Source organism: Sarcophilus harrisii, chromosome 1 (assembly GCF_902635505.1).
Source record: "Sarcophilus harrisii chromosome 1, mSarHar1.11, whole genome shotgun sequence".
Taxonomy (NCBI): Eukaryota; Metazoa; Chordata; class Mammalia; order Dasyuromorphia; family Dasyuridae; genus Sarcophilus; species Sarcophilus harrisii.
Window position 1 is genome coordinate 12,158,141 of NC_045426.1, and position 16,399 is coordinate 12,174,539.

Consider the following 16,399-nt stretch of genomic DNA (forward strand, 5'->3'; position numbering starts at 1 on the left):
TGCCAGCAATTTCCTGGTGTTTGACCGATCTTGGTTCCAATTGGTAGAATCCAATCCAAATCCAAGAAAACGGTAGCCAATATTTTAAAATATATTAGGAATAATAAAGAGTCAACAGTGTCCAAAGCCACAGAGATTTTTTCTTTCTTTCTTTCTTAAAAAGAGCACAGGGAAAATCATCGCATTCATTTTCCAAATATGAAACATGGCATGGTTTAGACGGGCTTCTTAAACTTTTTCCATTTCTGACCCTTTTTTGCCCAAGAAATTTTTACGTGAGCACAAGTATATAGGCATATAAAATAGGTATACAAATCAAACATTTACTGATAATAAAACATAATTTTCGAATCCCCACATTCAGTTTACCATCAGTAAATGTTTGAGTTGCATACCGATTTTATATGCCTATATACCCTGAGGATGCCAAGACATACACACATACACACACATACACACGCACACACACACACACACACACTCACACGCACACTTATTGGGCAAAAAAGGGATGGCAAGTGAAAAAAGTTTAAGAAACCCTGCTCTAGACCACATCAAGAAACCATGGTTCTCTGTCCATTAGGATCACAGAAAAACTCAAAGGAATTTCAGAGGCCATCTTGTCCAAATCCCACATTTTACAGATGAGGAAACTGAGACTTAGAAAGATGAAGGGACTGCTCAATTCAAACAGGGTTTTCTAGTTCCAAATCCAGCATTCTTTCTACTGTGTAATAGATCTCTCACACTTGTTGTCTAAATGACATTCAGTTATTTAACAACTCTGGGGCTCAGTGTCTTCATTTGTAAAATGATGGGATTGGGCTAGGTAATAGGATCATAAATTTCCCCTTTGAGAGATGAGAAAACACTGGTGCAGAATAGTGAGTTTATGTGACTTCTGCAATGTCACCAAGATAATCTGTGGCAGAGCAAGGGCTCAAAAATATCCCCTGATTCAAATCTACTGTTCTTCCCACTACAGAAATCATTTCTAGTTTTCCTTCTGGTTCTAAATCTATTATAATCTGATTTTTTAAGGTTTTCTTTCAGGATAGTGGATGCAGTTTAATAGATCACAGAAAACACTGATCTCCAATGAAGGGACTTTCGAGGCCATCCAACCCAACCTCCTTATTTTAAAGTGATCCTATCAGTCTCAGGATTCCACATCATCATCATCTTCTGTCCCTCAGGTTGAAAGGTGAAGCCATGAATTCCAAAACCCCCATTTAAGGAGAAAGTTGGACTTGTAACATCCTGAATTCTCAAGTGGCAGAATTCCCCCTGGGTCACCTCTGATGTTCCTTCTAGGACATACCTTCAACCACCTTACTACCACCACCTTTCCAGCTTTCCTTCCCCCATTAGATTGTAAGCTCCACGAGGGCAGGAACTATATTTCTCTGTTGTCTTTGTATTACTGACATTTAATACAATGCCTGGCACATAGTAGGACTTAACAGATCTTGATTGATTATTGATTTACAGAAAAAGCAGCTAAGGCCTAGAGAGATCCTAGAACTAGAACTAGAATGGTCCTCAAGGACACCTGATCCAACCCCCTCATTTTGCAGATGAGGAAACTGAGACCTATAGGGATTAGGTAACTTGCCTTACGTAATTATTAAGTAATTACCCAGAAGCAGAGACAGAATTTGAACCAGAGCTCTGATTTAAAACCAAAATTGTTTCCAGTGTATCAGTCCAAGAGACCCGATTTATATATCTGTGCTTTACCGCATACATCCACTCATTTGTTCATTCATTCAATCAATCGCCAATGATTGAGTATATTCCTAGAGAGGAGAAATGAGAGTCACAGAACAGGCTGCCTGCCATCCACAGGTAATAACGGGAAGTGTCATCAGATCCCTGAGGATCCCAGGAGATTCCTCCAACACCCACTCACCCATAAGACCGAAATCGATGTCTTTAATCATGAAGCATTCTGAATTAGGTTCCACATACAACGGGTACATGCCCGATGAAACTCCAAGGTAAGCCTGGCCACCCTTCTATCATGGCATAAAGAGAAGGAGAACCCAAGCCCATCTTTCAGAAAGGCTTCCTTTACTCTTTGGTAATTGCCACCCTTACAGAGCCTTAATCACTCAAGGGCTTCTCAATCAATGAATCAAGGAACATATATTAAGTGCCTACTATTTGCAAGGCTAAACTCTGGGGATATAAGAAAAAGCAAAAACTCTGCCTGCCTTAAGAAGCTTACATTCAAGGGCAGCTAGTTGGTGTAGTAGATAGAGCACCAGCCCTGAAGTCAGGAGGATCTGAGTTCAAATGTGGCCTCAGACACTTAACACTTCCTAGCTGTGTGACCCTGGGCAAGTCACTTAACCCCAATTGTCTCAGCAAAACAAATTTAAAAATTAACAAAAAGAAGCTTACATTCTAATGTGGAAGACAACAAGTTCATAAGAACCCACATACAAAGTAGACACGAGGTCATCTCAAAGAGAAGGGTACACAGTGATGGCAGGGAATTGGGGGAAGAGGGAAAGAGCTGCAGAAAATGTCATTTGACTTGAGGCTTGGAGGAAGCCAGGGATTCTTACAGTGCAGGTCAAAAGGGGGTACGTGCTAGGCGTGGGGCACAGCTACTGCAAAAGCAAAGAGATCAGAGATGGAGGTCGTAAGTGAGGAGCAATTAGGCCAGAAGGGTTGGATTCTGGAGTGTATGAAGGGTTGTAATGTGGAAGGAGACCAGGAAGTTGGAAAGGGCCGCATTGTGGAGAGTTTGAAATGTCAAAGGGACTTTCAAGGAGTCACTAGAGGTTACAGAATGGAGCCGCATTTTGCCAGAGCTGATGTTAGACTGAAGATAGAAGAGAACTGAGACAAGAAAACCAGTGAGAAAATGGAGGCAGAACAAGGATGGTCCTACAGGAATAGGGAGGAGACGAGAGAAGAATGGGTAAGTGACTGGATACGTGGAGGGAGGCTCCCAGGAGGACACCGAGCTTGAGGGGGTTTGGGCTATGAATAAGACCAATGTAGACAGGACTCAAGATGTTGCCTCCCTCATTCCCACACCCTCCCCTGCCTTTTCCACATTCCCTGGACAACGAGAAACCATGAGTAATTATCATTGCCTATAAAAATGAGAAACGTCACTAAATGGACAATTCCAGGAAGTTTCAAAGGATGACTAATTGGGGCATTATGGAAAGAGTACTGGACTTGGACAACTTGTGTGATCTTAGGCAAGTCCCTTTAAGCCCATGATTACTCATTCTTCTCATCTGTAAAATGGGGCAGTCTGACTTAGTTATTAGTAAGATTCTTTCCAGTTCTAGGCTTGTGCCTAACTGACCCATCGTGTGGGTAAGGGTTGACTATGTGTGTGTGTGTATGTATATATATGTATATGTACTTGTGTGTTCCTTATAGAATCAAAAGATCACTCTAATATGTAAATTCTTTGGGGCTAAGAGCTGTTTTCAAATTCTCTGTCTCTGATTCCCAGAACTAGCCTGTGCCTAAGAAACTCTAGAGAAATGCTTACTGGAATTCTAGTAGTGCCAGGGAAGGCCTGCTGAACTTGGTCATTGACTGAGAAATCTAAGGACGACTGAGTCAACCTTTATGACCTTGATCGTCATTTCTCTTCTCCAGGACTCAGTTCCATGCTTTCAAGTGGGGATTACTTCATTCTTTTTCCATATCTCATGCTCTTGATTTTTTCCACCTAAATGTAAATCTACATGAATCCCTATTAAATCTGTTTTATCTTTACTAGGTCTGTTCCATCCCCAGGGCTTAGCTGTCATGAGTGAATTGGACCAGAATTCCTCTGGGATCCGACCAGTTCTCGAATGCTGTTCCATATACTGAACCCTTTCACCTTCAAGGCCCCCACATCTGGCAGGGCTTGTTCAGGCTGTTGATACAAGCCCTTTGGGCTCTTGCCTTGAAAGAAAGGAGACTTTTGAAAAAAAGAGACTTAGTTCAGCAATAAGATGAGGAAGACAATGATTAGACAGATATCACCTCTCCCTGGACGCTCCCTGAGAGAGCCCAAGTCTTCCCTACGCAGCAGACACTAAGGGTATAGAAAAAAATTCTCTTTAAAAAGAGTTTTCTTGCTTCAAAACAGTGGAAATGGTCGTAAGCCAGAAATTTAAGAGATGCAGGTTCTCCTCTCCACTCTGCCACGGACTAGCTGGACATCTTGGGCCATTCTTTTCTACCAGCACCATGTAGAACACTATAGAATTCATTATCAAACAGCCTTTCTCCTTTATACTGAGAAAGTCATTTTCCCTCTTAGAGCTTCAATTTCTATTTCAATAGCTTGGCAAGATGGGACTAAATGTTCTCTAAGCTCCCTTCTAGAGCCAAGATTCCGATGGGATTTCCAAGACAGGAGGTCCTGTGAAGGACAGAGAGTCAAATCTTAGAATCAGGAAGACCTGGGTCCAGCTGCTACCTCTGACACCCACTGGTCGTGTGACCTTAGGGAACTGTCTAAGACTATATGTTTCCCCATTCCTCACCCCACAGAATTCACAGTTCCAAACCACCCTCCCCCTTCCCTGAAAAAAAAAGACCTTTCCTCCTTCATCATATTAGATCAGCATATCAGCCTGGCTGTTACTGTAACAGAAATTGTTACAATGAATAGGAAGCACAGAGTAAGCAAGCAGACGGCTCCCTAACTACCCGCCTGATCCACAGTGATTCCTCCATCTTGCTTTAGGGAGAGCAGGTAACACTCCCTTAATTTTTAAATCTCTCAGGGGAACTCAGGAAAGAATGAGAAATAAGGAAATGTGGAAAGTCTTTTGACCTCTTTACCTTCCTTACAGAAAAGCCTCTTGTCTCATATGTGCCAAACCTTCCAACACCTTTGCAGTCTAGATCAGTGGAATAAACCTAATAAATATGTAACAAACTTTAATAGGGAAACACATAAAGATTTATATTTAGGTGGAAAAATCAAGCGCATGAGATAAGCACAGAATTACAGAAAGAGACTAGACTTGTACTGGCATCCAGCTCTGGCCCTTATTAACTGGGAGTCTCTGGACACATCCCCATAATCTCAGAGTCTCAAGTTCCTCACTTGTAAAATAGGAATAATACTCCCATTGCCAGCTTCATGGAGTTATTGGGAAGAAGGTACTTTGTAAACCATCAAAGGCTGTGTAAATGTCAGTTGTCATCAGACAACAGTTGGTGTAAAAAAAAAAAAAAGACCTAGGATTTGTAGTGAACTGCAAGCTCAATGAGAGTGAGCAGTATGGCAATGGGAGCTCACGTGATCCTATAGAGCATGAAAAGAAGCAGTCAGTCAGTCAAGAAGCATTTTTTACTGAGGACCTACTGTGTGCCCAGCACAGTCCTAAGCACTGGGATCCAAATAAAGGCAAAGTCTCCAGCAACTCACATCCTCCCCTTGCAACCATTCAAATGTAGGTCCCTTGAGGTCAGGGGCTTGTTCATTTGGCCTTAGTGTTTCTTAAATTGCTGACGGGGCAAGCTGCTTCCCCATTGGCCCCAGCCCTGGATCCCAGGCCAGTTGGGATGCCTCGTTTTAAGGAGCAGACCCATGGGCCAGAGCACACTCAGAGGAGGGTCACCGGGCTCGAGAGGGGGCCCAGCCACTCTCTGCCATGAGAACCACTCCAAGGGACAGATTTAGCTCAGAGAAGATAAGACTGGAAGGGAAGGGAGGCAAGAGAACTGTCTCCAGCGCTCGGAAAACCGTCAGGTGGAAGGGACTCGTCTTGGCATCGGCTTCTTGCTCAGCTCATCCCCAGAGCTCGGAGCCAGGGGTGGCAGTGACAGGGGGGAGGGGAAGAAAGTGTGTTTCCCCAAAGGAAATGTTTCCTTAAAGGAGGAACTGTCCAAAAACCCAGAAGGTGCTGCGGGGGAGATGGAGGCTTCCCCGGCTCAGGATGTCTCCGACACCCACCGAAGATGGAGGCAGGGACCGGTCACTTTTGGCTCCCAATATCTAGCGCTGAGCACACAGTAGGTACTTGACAAATGCTTTCTGGGTGATTTGGTGGCGGAGTGGATCCTGAGGAGAAGCCCCTAGTGCTGAGCACACAGCAGGCGCTTCATAAAAGCTGGCTCTAAGACGCCCCTGTGAAGTCCCTCAGCCCTGGGAGGGCTGGTTTCCCAAAGGAGGCAGCCATCTGTAGCGCTTCCCTCCTTCCCTCCAGACGGCCATCTGATTGGGAGGCGGTTGCAGAGGCTTCTCCGGCACCCCCTCCAACGGGCCGTCCCGCCAAACAGGACAGAGATGGGCAGACGCTTCCAGCAGCGCTCCCCTTCCGAGCCGCCTCCCCCAGGCCCAGACCCCCGCTCGGATTTCCCCAGGGGACTCCAATAAGCACGGCCCACACCTGTCAATCAGGGGGGCCCGGCCCTGACTCAGGGAGCCCTCCAGGAACCGCTATGACCTGAGCGCCAGGCCAGGGGGGGGGGAGAGCGGCAGCGGGGGGGGTTGGGGAGGGAGAGCGCCAGAGGGGGATGGGGGGGGAGCGCCAGAGGGGGGAGAGCCCCAGCGGGGGGAGCTTGGCAGCGGGGGGGGGGGGGGGAGAGCGCCAGAGGGGGATGGGGGGGGAGCGCCAGAGGGGGGAGAGCGCCAGGGGGGAGGGGGAGAGCGGCAGTGGGAGGGTGGGGGAGAGTGCCAGAGGGGGATGGGGGGAGCGCCAGAGGGGGGAGAGCGCCAGGGGGGAGGGGGAGAGCGGCAGCTGGGGGAGAGCGCCGCCACACCCTGTTGGAGCTCTCCGCTCCCTAAGGACGCCCCTGCAAAGGCAGAGCAGACCGCCCAGCGCGCTGCCCCAGCGCCTGCCCTTCGCTCGCACCCAGTGCGCTCTCCAAAGGGCACTAGCAAAGCCATTTCCGAGCCCGTGGGCCGGGGATCCCCAGCAGCAAGCTTAGTCAGGGGGAAGAGCGGCCCGGCTCCCGGCGCCGGCCGCAGGGGAGCGGTTCCCGGCTGCTCTGGGCCCCGCAGGGCGAGCAGGAGGGAGACCCGGGGCTGGCGCAAATCAATGGTTAAGTCCAACCGCTGGTTCCCAAAGCCAACCAGGAAACTGACCGTGACAGGGAGGTGGGGCCCTCCTCTCGGCCGCCCGGATTGGCCACTCGGGGCTCCCCAGGAGGCCTCTCCCGGGCCGCGTCAGTGGCAGGCGCGCCTGTCAGTCACCGGGGGAGCTGTCCATTCGCCCGCGGCTGGGAGAGCAGAAGCCAGGCAGGCATCAAAGGGCTGTGCTAGTGGCCGCCCCAAAATCGATCCCCTCCTGGCCAGCGGCAAAGGGGGGCGCGACCCCAGCGCCAACCTCCCCAGGAGGGGCCGGCGGAGAGCCTGCGGCCCCCTCCTCTCCAGGGACCCCGCCTGAGCCCCCAGAGAGCCCCCCGGAGCCAAAATACCCTCAGAACCGTGCTCAGCATCGCTCGGGGTCCCTCGGCTTGGCTAACAAAGCGCCCGCCAGGCCCTCCGGTCCAGCGGCTCCCGGCCGCCCCAGCCCGCCCGCCACCCCTCCCACCCCCCTCCAGGAAATCGCTCATTTGGCCGGCGAGGGGGCGAGGGGGGGGAGCTGGCAGGTGCCGCCCCAGCCCCACGGACCTTCCTGACGGGCGCTCCCGGCTCCGAGGCATCCAGGGGCCAAGCCTCCACCGGGGCTGCTGCCTCGACTAGTCCCCAGCCCCCTGCCCACGCCAGAGACGGACACGGGGAGGAAAAGGAAAGGGGAGGGGGCGGAGAGGGGAGGCGGAAACGCCCGGAGGCAGAGAAGGACGGGGAGAGCAGGCAGTCGGTGTGAGGGGCTGTCCTGGGGGTGGGGGGGAGGGACACCGCAGCGAGGGAGAGAGGGAGGGTCGGGCACTGATGGAGAGAACAGAGAAGGTACCGAGAGGAGAAAGAATACCGGAGGGATGGAAGGAGAGAAGGAAGGCTGGAGGAAGAAAAGGATGGATAGTGGGAGAAAAAGAAGGCTGGAAGGGGGAAAGGAGTGGTGGAAAAAGCGAAGGAGAGATGGGGGAAGCAAAAGAGGGACAGAGGGAGGGAAGAAGGAAGAAAGGGATGAAAAGGGGAAAGGAGGGATGGAGGAGGAAAAGAGGGATGGAGGGAAGAAAGGAGGGATGGTGAAAGCAAAGGCGGATGGAGGGACGGAGGGAGGGGCAGTCTGCCTAGAAGAAGGTGTGCACTTGTCCCAATCCCCGGCCGCCGCTTTCATAAATCAATGCCCAGCCGCCACCCGCCCCCGCCCCCACGCCCAAACGTGGCCGGCTTTCCAGCCGCCTTCTCCTCCACCCGGCGGGCCGGCCGCCCGCAAACGCACTGCAGTGCCCCCCCGGGGGCCCCCCGCCGGGAGCCGGAGCGACACCTGCGCGTCCCTCGGGAGCCCGCCCGCCCCCCCCCCCCATCCGCGGGCCCCCTCCCCAGTGGGCCGGGAGGGCCGGGCTCCTCACCTGCCCCATCATCGCCGGCGTCGGGCGTCCCGCGCGGGTCCGGAGGGCGTCGCGGTGCCGGCCGCCGCCGGACACGGGGAGGGAGGATCGCCGTGCGAGGGCAGCCGGGGAGCGCGGGGGAGCGCAAGGAAGGCTCGGGGCTGGGCAGGGGAGCGCGGGGCAGCCGGAGCTCGCCGGCAGGAGCGCCCGTGCCGTGCGGCGGCTGCAGAGCCGCGGGTGGGCGGGCGGGCGGGCAGGGGAGCCGCGGGGCGGGGCGCGGCGACGGGGCGGGGCGCGGCGCGGGCGCGGGCCGGTCTCGGCTCTCGGCTGCCTGCGGGGCTGCCCGCCCGTCGGGGGGGCCGTCCAGCTGTGCGTCCGGCCGCCTGTCCGGCGCGGGCCCCTCCGCCCGCGGCCCTCGCTGCCTGGCTCTGCCTGGCGAGCCCCTGACTCAACATTCCCAGCATTCCCGAGGAGCTGGGCGGTGTGGTGGCTGCGCGTGTGTGCGCGCGTGTGTGTGTGCGTGTGTGTGCGCGCGCCCGGGCGCCTCTCCGCGGGGGGCAGCAGAGAGCTCCCGGCCCTCGCGCGGAGAAGGGGCGGGGACTCCCCTCCAGCCCCGCCCCTCCCGCTCTCACGGCCCGGGACTCCCCGGCTCCCCGAAGCTGGGCCCCGCGCCCCCACGCCCCCCCCCCCGCGCCGGCCCAGCGCGGGCCTCCTCCCTGGCCTCCCGGGGAGCTGCGCGTCCTTCATTCACTCACCGGCTCCCTCGGGGCCGGCCGCCCTCCCTATTGCTCCCCGGCGCGCGCTGCCTCCGGGGGGCTCCTGTGGCCGAGGGGGCGGGGGCTCCTGTGGCCGAGGGGGCCGGGGCTCCTGTGGCCGAGGGGGCCGGGGCTCCTGTGGGCGAGGGGGCCGGGGCTCCTGTGGGCGAGGGGGCCGGGGTTCCTGTGGCCGAGGGGGCCGGGGCTCCTGTGGCCGAGGGGGCCGGGGCTCCTGTGGCCGAGGGGGCCGGGGTTCCTGTGGCCGAGGGGGCCGGGGTTCCTGTGGCCGAGGGGGCCGGGGTTCCTGTGGCCGAGGGGGCCGGGGTTCCTGTGGCCGAGGGGGCCGGGGTTCCTGTGGCCGAGGGGGCCGGGGTTCCTGTGGCCGAGGGGGCCGGGGTTCCTGTGGCCGAGGGGGCCGGGGTTCCTGTGGCCGAGGGGGCCGGGGTTCCTGTGGCCGAGGGGGCCGGGGTTCCTGTGGCCGAGGGGGCCGGGGTTCCTGTGGCCGAGGGGGCCGGGGTTCCTGTGGCCGAGGGGGCCGGGGTTCCTGTGGCCGAGGGGGCCGGGGTTCCTGTGGCCGAGGGGGCCGGGGTTCCTGTGGCCGAGGGGGCCGGGGTTCCTGTGGCCGAGGGGGCCGGGGTTCCTGTGGCCGAGGGGGCCGGGGTTCCTGTGGCCGAGGGGGCCGGGGGCTCCTGTGGGCGAGGGGGCCGGGGGTTCCTGTGGCCGAGGGGGCCGGGTCTCCTGTGGCCGAGGGGGCCGGGGCTCCTGTGGGCGAGGGGGCCGGGGCTCCTGTGGGCGAGGGGGCCGGGGCTCCTATGGGCGAGGGGGCCGGGGCTCCCGCGGCGTCAGACCCCAGGCTTTCCTGGGAAGGAGGAGACGGAGGCCCCCGAGATAAATCCCGGGAGGTCCCCAGGGCAGGAGCTGGGCCGGACGCTCTGCGCGGGGGCTGCGCCCACCAGCTTCGCCCTGACTCTTAGGGAAGGGGGGAGGACGTGGAGGAGCGCCCAGGGTGCCCCAGCCAGTTGGCAGCTGGAAAACGGCGCCCGAGGGGCGCGGGCAGGGTCTCGCCTTCCTCCCCATCCGAGGAAATTCCCTTGGGAAGAGACCAGACCTGGCCCGCGAATTCCTCAAGGGACCGACGGATAAAGAGAAGAAACAGGAAAATGGACGAACGCGAGGTTCCTTGTAGAAACAGGTGAATGTGCAGGAGCTTTGGGACTATTTTTCCTGGATATAGTTCCCACTCAACAAAGGGAAACAGGGACGGTCAGGTAGCCCGGCACAATGGTCCGGGCTGAGAGGCAGAGCTGATAAGTCCCGCTCTGGGGCTCGGAGGGTCGCCTTCCGGAGCCTCAGTTGCCTGATGTGTGAAAGAGAAAATCCCAGCACAGCCCACTTTGCTGGCTGGGGATTAGCAAGCTAAGGAACCTATCCGTACATGTATGTGTGCATGGAGATAAACAGAGATACATACATATGTACGTATATAAGTGACTTAAGCATTACAGTGATGAGGAACAGAGCTGGAGAAACTTGGATTCAAATCTCCCCACTGATTTTTACTAGTGTGACCACGGGCAAGTTACCTCCAGCCTCAGTTTCTTTAACTGTAAAGTGGAAATAAACAATTATAGTGCCACGTTTTCACGGATACATCTGGGTCCCTTGTTGCCCTGCTGCAGAATTCATGTGGGTAAAGGGCGTTACAAAATGAAGCAAATTTTAAAAATGAGATTTTTTTCAGGTCCATTCAATAAACAGTGATTAAGTGTCAGGCATTGTGCCAACCACCGGGGCTACAAAAAGAGGCAAAAGACAATCCCTGCCCTTCTCGAGGAGCTTACCCTCTAATGAATTGTTATCGCCTTTCCACCAGGAATCACTGCAGAAGTATTAAATTGAGGAAGTAATTTTGAAAGAAATACTGAATGAATAAATCTTTACTTGACTGGGAGAAAGGGTTAAGAGACAAAAACTATTGAAGACATAAGTAGGACATGAGTGGAATAATCACTGATCAATTAGCATAATAACAATAATAGCTAGAGAGGTGTGGATTGAGACCCTTGGAATGGAGACCTGCATTGAAGTCCTGCTTCTAGTTCTTGCCATTTATGTGACCCAGGACAAGTCACTTAATCTCTTTGTAGTGTACCAGGCAACTCTCTCAGAGTGTTTTCAAAGCCCATCTGATCTGTATCCCTAAAGGGAAGCTCTCCAATTATGAAAACACAGGTACACACACACACACCAGTGCCAAAATATATAAAGCTCTCTAAGATTTACAAAGTGTTTTCACATTATCACGCTTGATTCTTTACCACAGCCCTTTCACCAAAAGGCGCTGGCTGTTGAGGAAATTAAGTGAGATGAAGTGATTTATTCAATCTGAAAAGAACCATGGACAGAGACAAGATGGCAGAATAAAGTCAGGAACTTACCCAACCTCTCCCCCAAACTGTTCCAAATTCCTTTAAGTGATGACTCTAAACAAATTGAACACCCCCCAAAAATGGAATAGAACATTTTCCAGTTAAAGGCAACTTCGAAGCTCAGCAGAAAAGATCTGTAACAGGGTGGGAGTCCAGCATGCAGAACCAATGCAGGGCATCCTGGCACAGCCCCAAAACCTGCCCTAGCCCAAGCCCAGGGCGCAGCCTCTGCATCAGTGACAATACTAGTGGCTTATAGATCTCTCAACCCATAGACACCAAAGAGAACCTGGAAGATCAGCAGAAAAGGTCTGTGGAACTAGAATTGGAAGGCATTTAGGGTTAAATCTGGGTTGTCAATCCCAGGGCAGGACCGGCCTGGTCCCAGGTCCAACTGGATCCCAGCATCAAAGAAGCAGGACTGCTGAATCAGCAGCAGTGCTGAAGGCTTCTGGACCTCTCACAATCTGAAGACACCAGGGAGGATCCAGAAGGTTAGTGAAGAGAGATTGTGGCAAGAAGATGGGAGTTTGGTGTGCAATCCCAGCACAGGTCCGGTCAGTGGAGCCCTAACCCTGGCCAGCACACTACATCTTACAGCTACAGTGGGGTAGGGACACACCTAACAGCTCCAAGGCTTAAAAAAGTGCTTGTGGTCAGATTCCTAGAAGGATTTCTGAAAACTGCTACACAAAATCCTTGAAACTCCACCCTAGAAACAGAGCCCTACTTTAACAAAGAGTTAAAAGTAGAGTAATAGGCTAGGAAAATGAGCAGAAAACAAAAATCGTTTCTGACCATTGAAAGTTATTATAGTGACAAGAAAGATCAAAACACACATTCAGAAAATGATTTTTAAAAAAATCAAAGCTCCGATAACCAAAGCCTTCAAGAAAAATAAGAATGGGGCTCAGGCCATGGAAGAGCTCAAAAAGGATTTTGAAAATTAAGGAAGAGAGATAGATGAAAAATTAAGGAAAGAATTAAGAGAGCTGCAAAAGGAAATAGAAAAAGCTGATGAAAAAAATGCCATAAAAAGTAAAATTGCTCAATTGGGAAAGGAGGTACAAAATCTTACTAGGAAAATACTTCCTTAAAAAATAGAATTGAGCAAAAAATGACTATGGGAAATCAAGATACAATAAAGCAAAAAAAAAAAATAGAAAAATGTGAAATAATCTCAGTGGAAATACAACTGACCTGGAAAATAGATCCAGAAGAGATAAATTATTATTAAATTTAAATTCTTTAATTCATTTATTTAATTAATTATTTAGTTAGGTTTTTACTTATTTAATTATTTACATTATTAAATTTAAAATTATTAATCTACCTGAAAGTCATGATTAAAAAAAAAAAAAAGAACCTGCTTATCTTTCAAGAAATTATCAAGGAAAACTATCCTGCTATTCCAGGACCAGAAGGTAAAATAGAAATTGAAAGAATTCACCAATTACCTTCTGGAAGAGATCCCAAAATGAAAACTACCAGAAATATTATAGCCAAATTCTAGAACTCTCAGGTCAAGGAGAAAATATTGCAAGCATCCAGAAAGAAACAATTCAAGTATAGTGGAACCACAGTCAGAATAACACAAGATTTAGCAGCTTCTACATTAAAGGACCGGAGGGCTTGGAATATGATATTCCAGAGAGCAATAGAATTAGGATTACAACGAAGAATCCCCTACTCAGCAAAACAGTATAATGCTTCAGAGGAAAAGTGGTCATTCAATGAAAGAGAAGATTTTCAGCATTTGTGATGTAAAGACCCAGAGCTGAATGGAAAATTTCATTTTCAAATGCAAGGCTTTGGAGAAGCATAAGGAGGTAATCAGGAAAATGATACCATAAGGGACTTAATAAGATTTATCTGTTTACATTCCCACATGGAAGGATGATAATTCATTGTAACTCATTAGAACATTCTCATTATTGTGGCAGTTAGAAGGAGTATATATAGACAGAGGGCACAGGTGTGACTTGAATATGAAGGGATAATATCTTTTTTTAATGATGAAATTAAGGGGTGAGAGAGGAATGACTAAGAGAAAGGAAAAGGGAGACAGAATAGTGCAAATTATCTGTTATAAAAAAGAGGCAAAAAAAAGTTTTTGTAGTAGAGGGGAAGAGGGCAAGGAAAAAGCCTTTATAGTAAAGGGAAAGAGGGCAAGGAAAGGGTAAGTGAGTGAACCTTACTCTCATCAGAATTGGCTCAGAAAATAACATACATACTTAATAGGGGTATAGAACTCTATCTTACTCTGCTGGAAAACAAGAGGGGAATGGAATATGGGAAGGGGGAGGTGATAAAAGAGAGGGCATATTGGAGAAGGGAATACTCGGTAGGATAACACTTTTGAAGAGGGACAGGGTGAAAGGAAAGAGAATAAATGGGAGAAAATACAATTAGCAATAATAATTGTAAAATAATTTTCAAAACAAGTTTCTCTGATAAAGTCTCATTTCTCAAACATAGAGGGAACTGAGTCAAATTTATGAAAAACAAGAGCCATGTCCCAATTGATAAATGATAAAATATATGATCTGTGCCCAAAGGGCTACAAATTCATTGATATCCTTTGACTTAACAACACCATTACTAGGCACGAATACCAAAAGAGATTCAGGGGGAAAAAAAAAAAGAAAAGAAAATAACCTAGATAGACAAAAATATGCATAGCAGCTCTCTTCTCAGAACCAAAAAAAATTAGAAATTGAGGGGATGTCCATCACCTGGGAAATGGCTCAAACTGTGGTATGTGTTTGTGATGGAATGTTATTGTTCTCTGGGAAATGATGAGCAGTTTACGCCCAGAGGAAAAAAACCTGGAAAGTCCTCTAAAAACAAAGTAAAATATACTGTATACAAAGCAATAGCAATGTTCTGGGATGACCATCTACAAGGATTTTGTTATCCTTAGTAATACAATCATTCACAACTACTATGAAGAATTTATGATGAATAATCCTATCCATTCCCAAAGAAGGAACTGATTGTATCTGAATACAGATTAAAGCATTCTGTATTTCTCTCTCTCTCTTTTTTAAATTAATTTTTCTTGAGGGTTTTTATTTTCATTAGGGGTGGGAGACATGTTTCTTTTACAACTTGACTTTTATGGAAATGTTTCGCAGAACTCATGTGGTTTCTTAATTGTGAGTGGAGGTAAGGGAGAGAAGCTAGAACTCAAAAATCTTAAAAAATAAGTCTAAAAATTGTTTTGAATGTAAGTGGGGAAAATATTAAATAAATGAATGAATTGAAAAGAATCAGACTGGGGGAAAAATATGAAAAGTGGGAAAAGTAAAAAGCAGAGAAACTCAGATAATTTTAGGTTACCCTGCCTAACTTTGTAGACACTTTTATTTTTAATGTTTGGCTTCAGAGGGGTAGTATGGCATAGTGCACAGAAAACTTGCCTTGGAGTCCAGAATTCCTGGGTCAAAATCATACTTCATTGAGCCCCTAAAATATGTTTTCTACATTGAAGGCTACCAGGGACACATTAATTCAAAGCAAAATAAATTTAATAAAACAATAGAAAAATAACTTGACAAGAAATGTCATCTCACAAAACATATGGATACATGCTCCCATGTTGTGTAACCACAACACTAGTGAGGGAGAAAAGGGACAGAAAACATGTTTAAACTCACATGGAGATGAATATTTGAAGGAAACATATTTGATTCAAATTATGTGATATTATGTCCCTAGTGAGCTATTGCCCTCTACTACCTTCTGTATAAAGCTATCTCTTTGAATTACTGTTAGAATTGCAGAGGGCTTTAACCGAAAAGTTCATGGTCTTGAACTATTTAAACTCCTTTGAGATTCTGTCACCAACCAGCTACACCCAGCCAGCTGACTAGAAAAACTCTCAGATAGTTGAATATTTTGAAATATTTTTCTTTTTCTGATACTCAAGACTCTCTTATTCTAAATTCATATTTGATTGAGTGAGAAAATACCTTTCAATTCTTTTTCATTTGCATTTTTCATACATGATTCATGGAAATCACAAAGATTAGGTAGAAAATGACTGAAAGGAGTTGGTGAACTTTGTATCACACATCCCCACACACATACACCTCCAGTAATTAATTTCTTGTACTTAATTTAAAACATTTCCATCTCTATTACTTTTATGCCTTTTTATCTCTACCTTTTCTCAGTATTTTTTTTAACACAAGTAAATCATGGCTTCTCATGGTCATGGCATGTTTGGATTAGTAGCTTTAAGAAGTGAAGCCAAAGTGATTTTATTCTTCATTCTTGTATACATGCATGTGAGTGCTGGCTCAGTTAAATAGTCTTATTAAATAACTATAAGAAAACAATACAGCCAAGCCAGAGGTATAGTGCCTCTTGTTGAAATTGTTGTGCTACCCTCTTATATGGACTCCCTTCTCCTAGCCTCTCTCCTCTCCAATCTATCCTCCACTAGCTACAAAATCATCACAGAAATCAGATGCTCGTTCCCAGTACGAAATTTTTCTACATCTTTAAAATAAAATACAAATTCATCCTGGCATCTGAAGTTTTCCACTCATTGCTCCTAAGCCTGCCCCCACAGATCTAGGAGAAACTAATTAAACCTTCTAAAAAATAAAAACAACCCAAAAAGTCTTGTAGATTTTCAAAATTCAATAACCTATTTCCTCTTTAAATGTTCTCTTCTCTAAGCTAAATAACCCAGGCCCTCCAACCAATCATCATATGGTATGACCTCAAAGCATTTCACTATCTTAATTGTCTTTTCCAGGTTATCAATGTCCTTTTCTCAACGCT

General features: G+C 49.0%; 2 protein-coding genes across 2 annotated transcripts in view; one reads left to right on the forward strand and one right to left on the reverse strand.

Moving 5' to 3' along the window:
- Positions 1 to 8,691, reverse strand: part of ERC2 (ELKS/RAB6-interacting/CAST family member 2) — a 981,774-nt gene extending 973,083 nt beyond the window's left edge. Inside the window, 1 exon segment of the mRNA XM_031952165.1 lies at positions 8,443 to 8,691. The gene's annotated coding sequence lies outside the window, so the exon portion shown is untranslated.
- On the forward strand, positions 8,214 to 10,319 carry LOC116422783 (collagen alpha-1(I) chain-like). Its single transcript, XM_031962260.1, has one exon. The coding sequence runs from the start codon at positions 8,214 to 8,216 to the stop codon at positions 10,317 to 10,319; it is 2,106 nt and encodes a 701-aa protein (XP_031818120.1).
- The last annotated feature ends 6,080 nt before the right edge of the window (positions 10,320 to 16,399 follow it).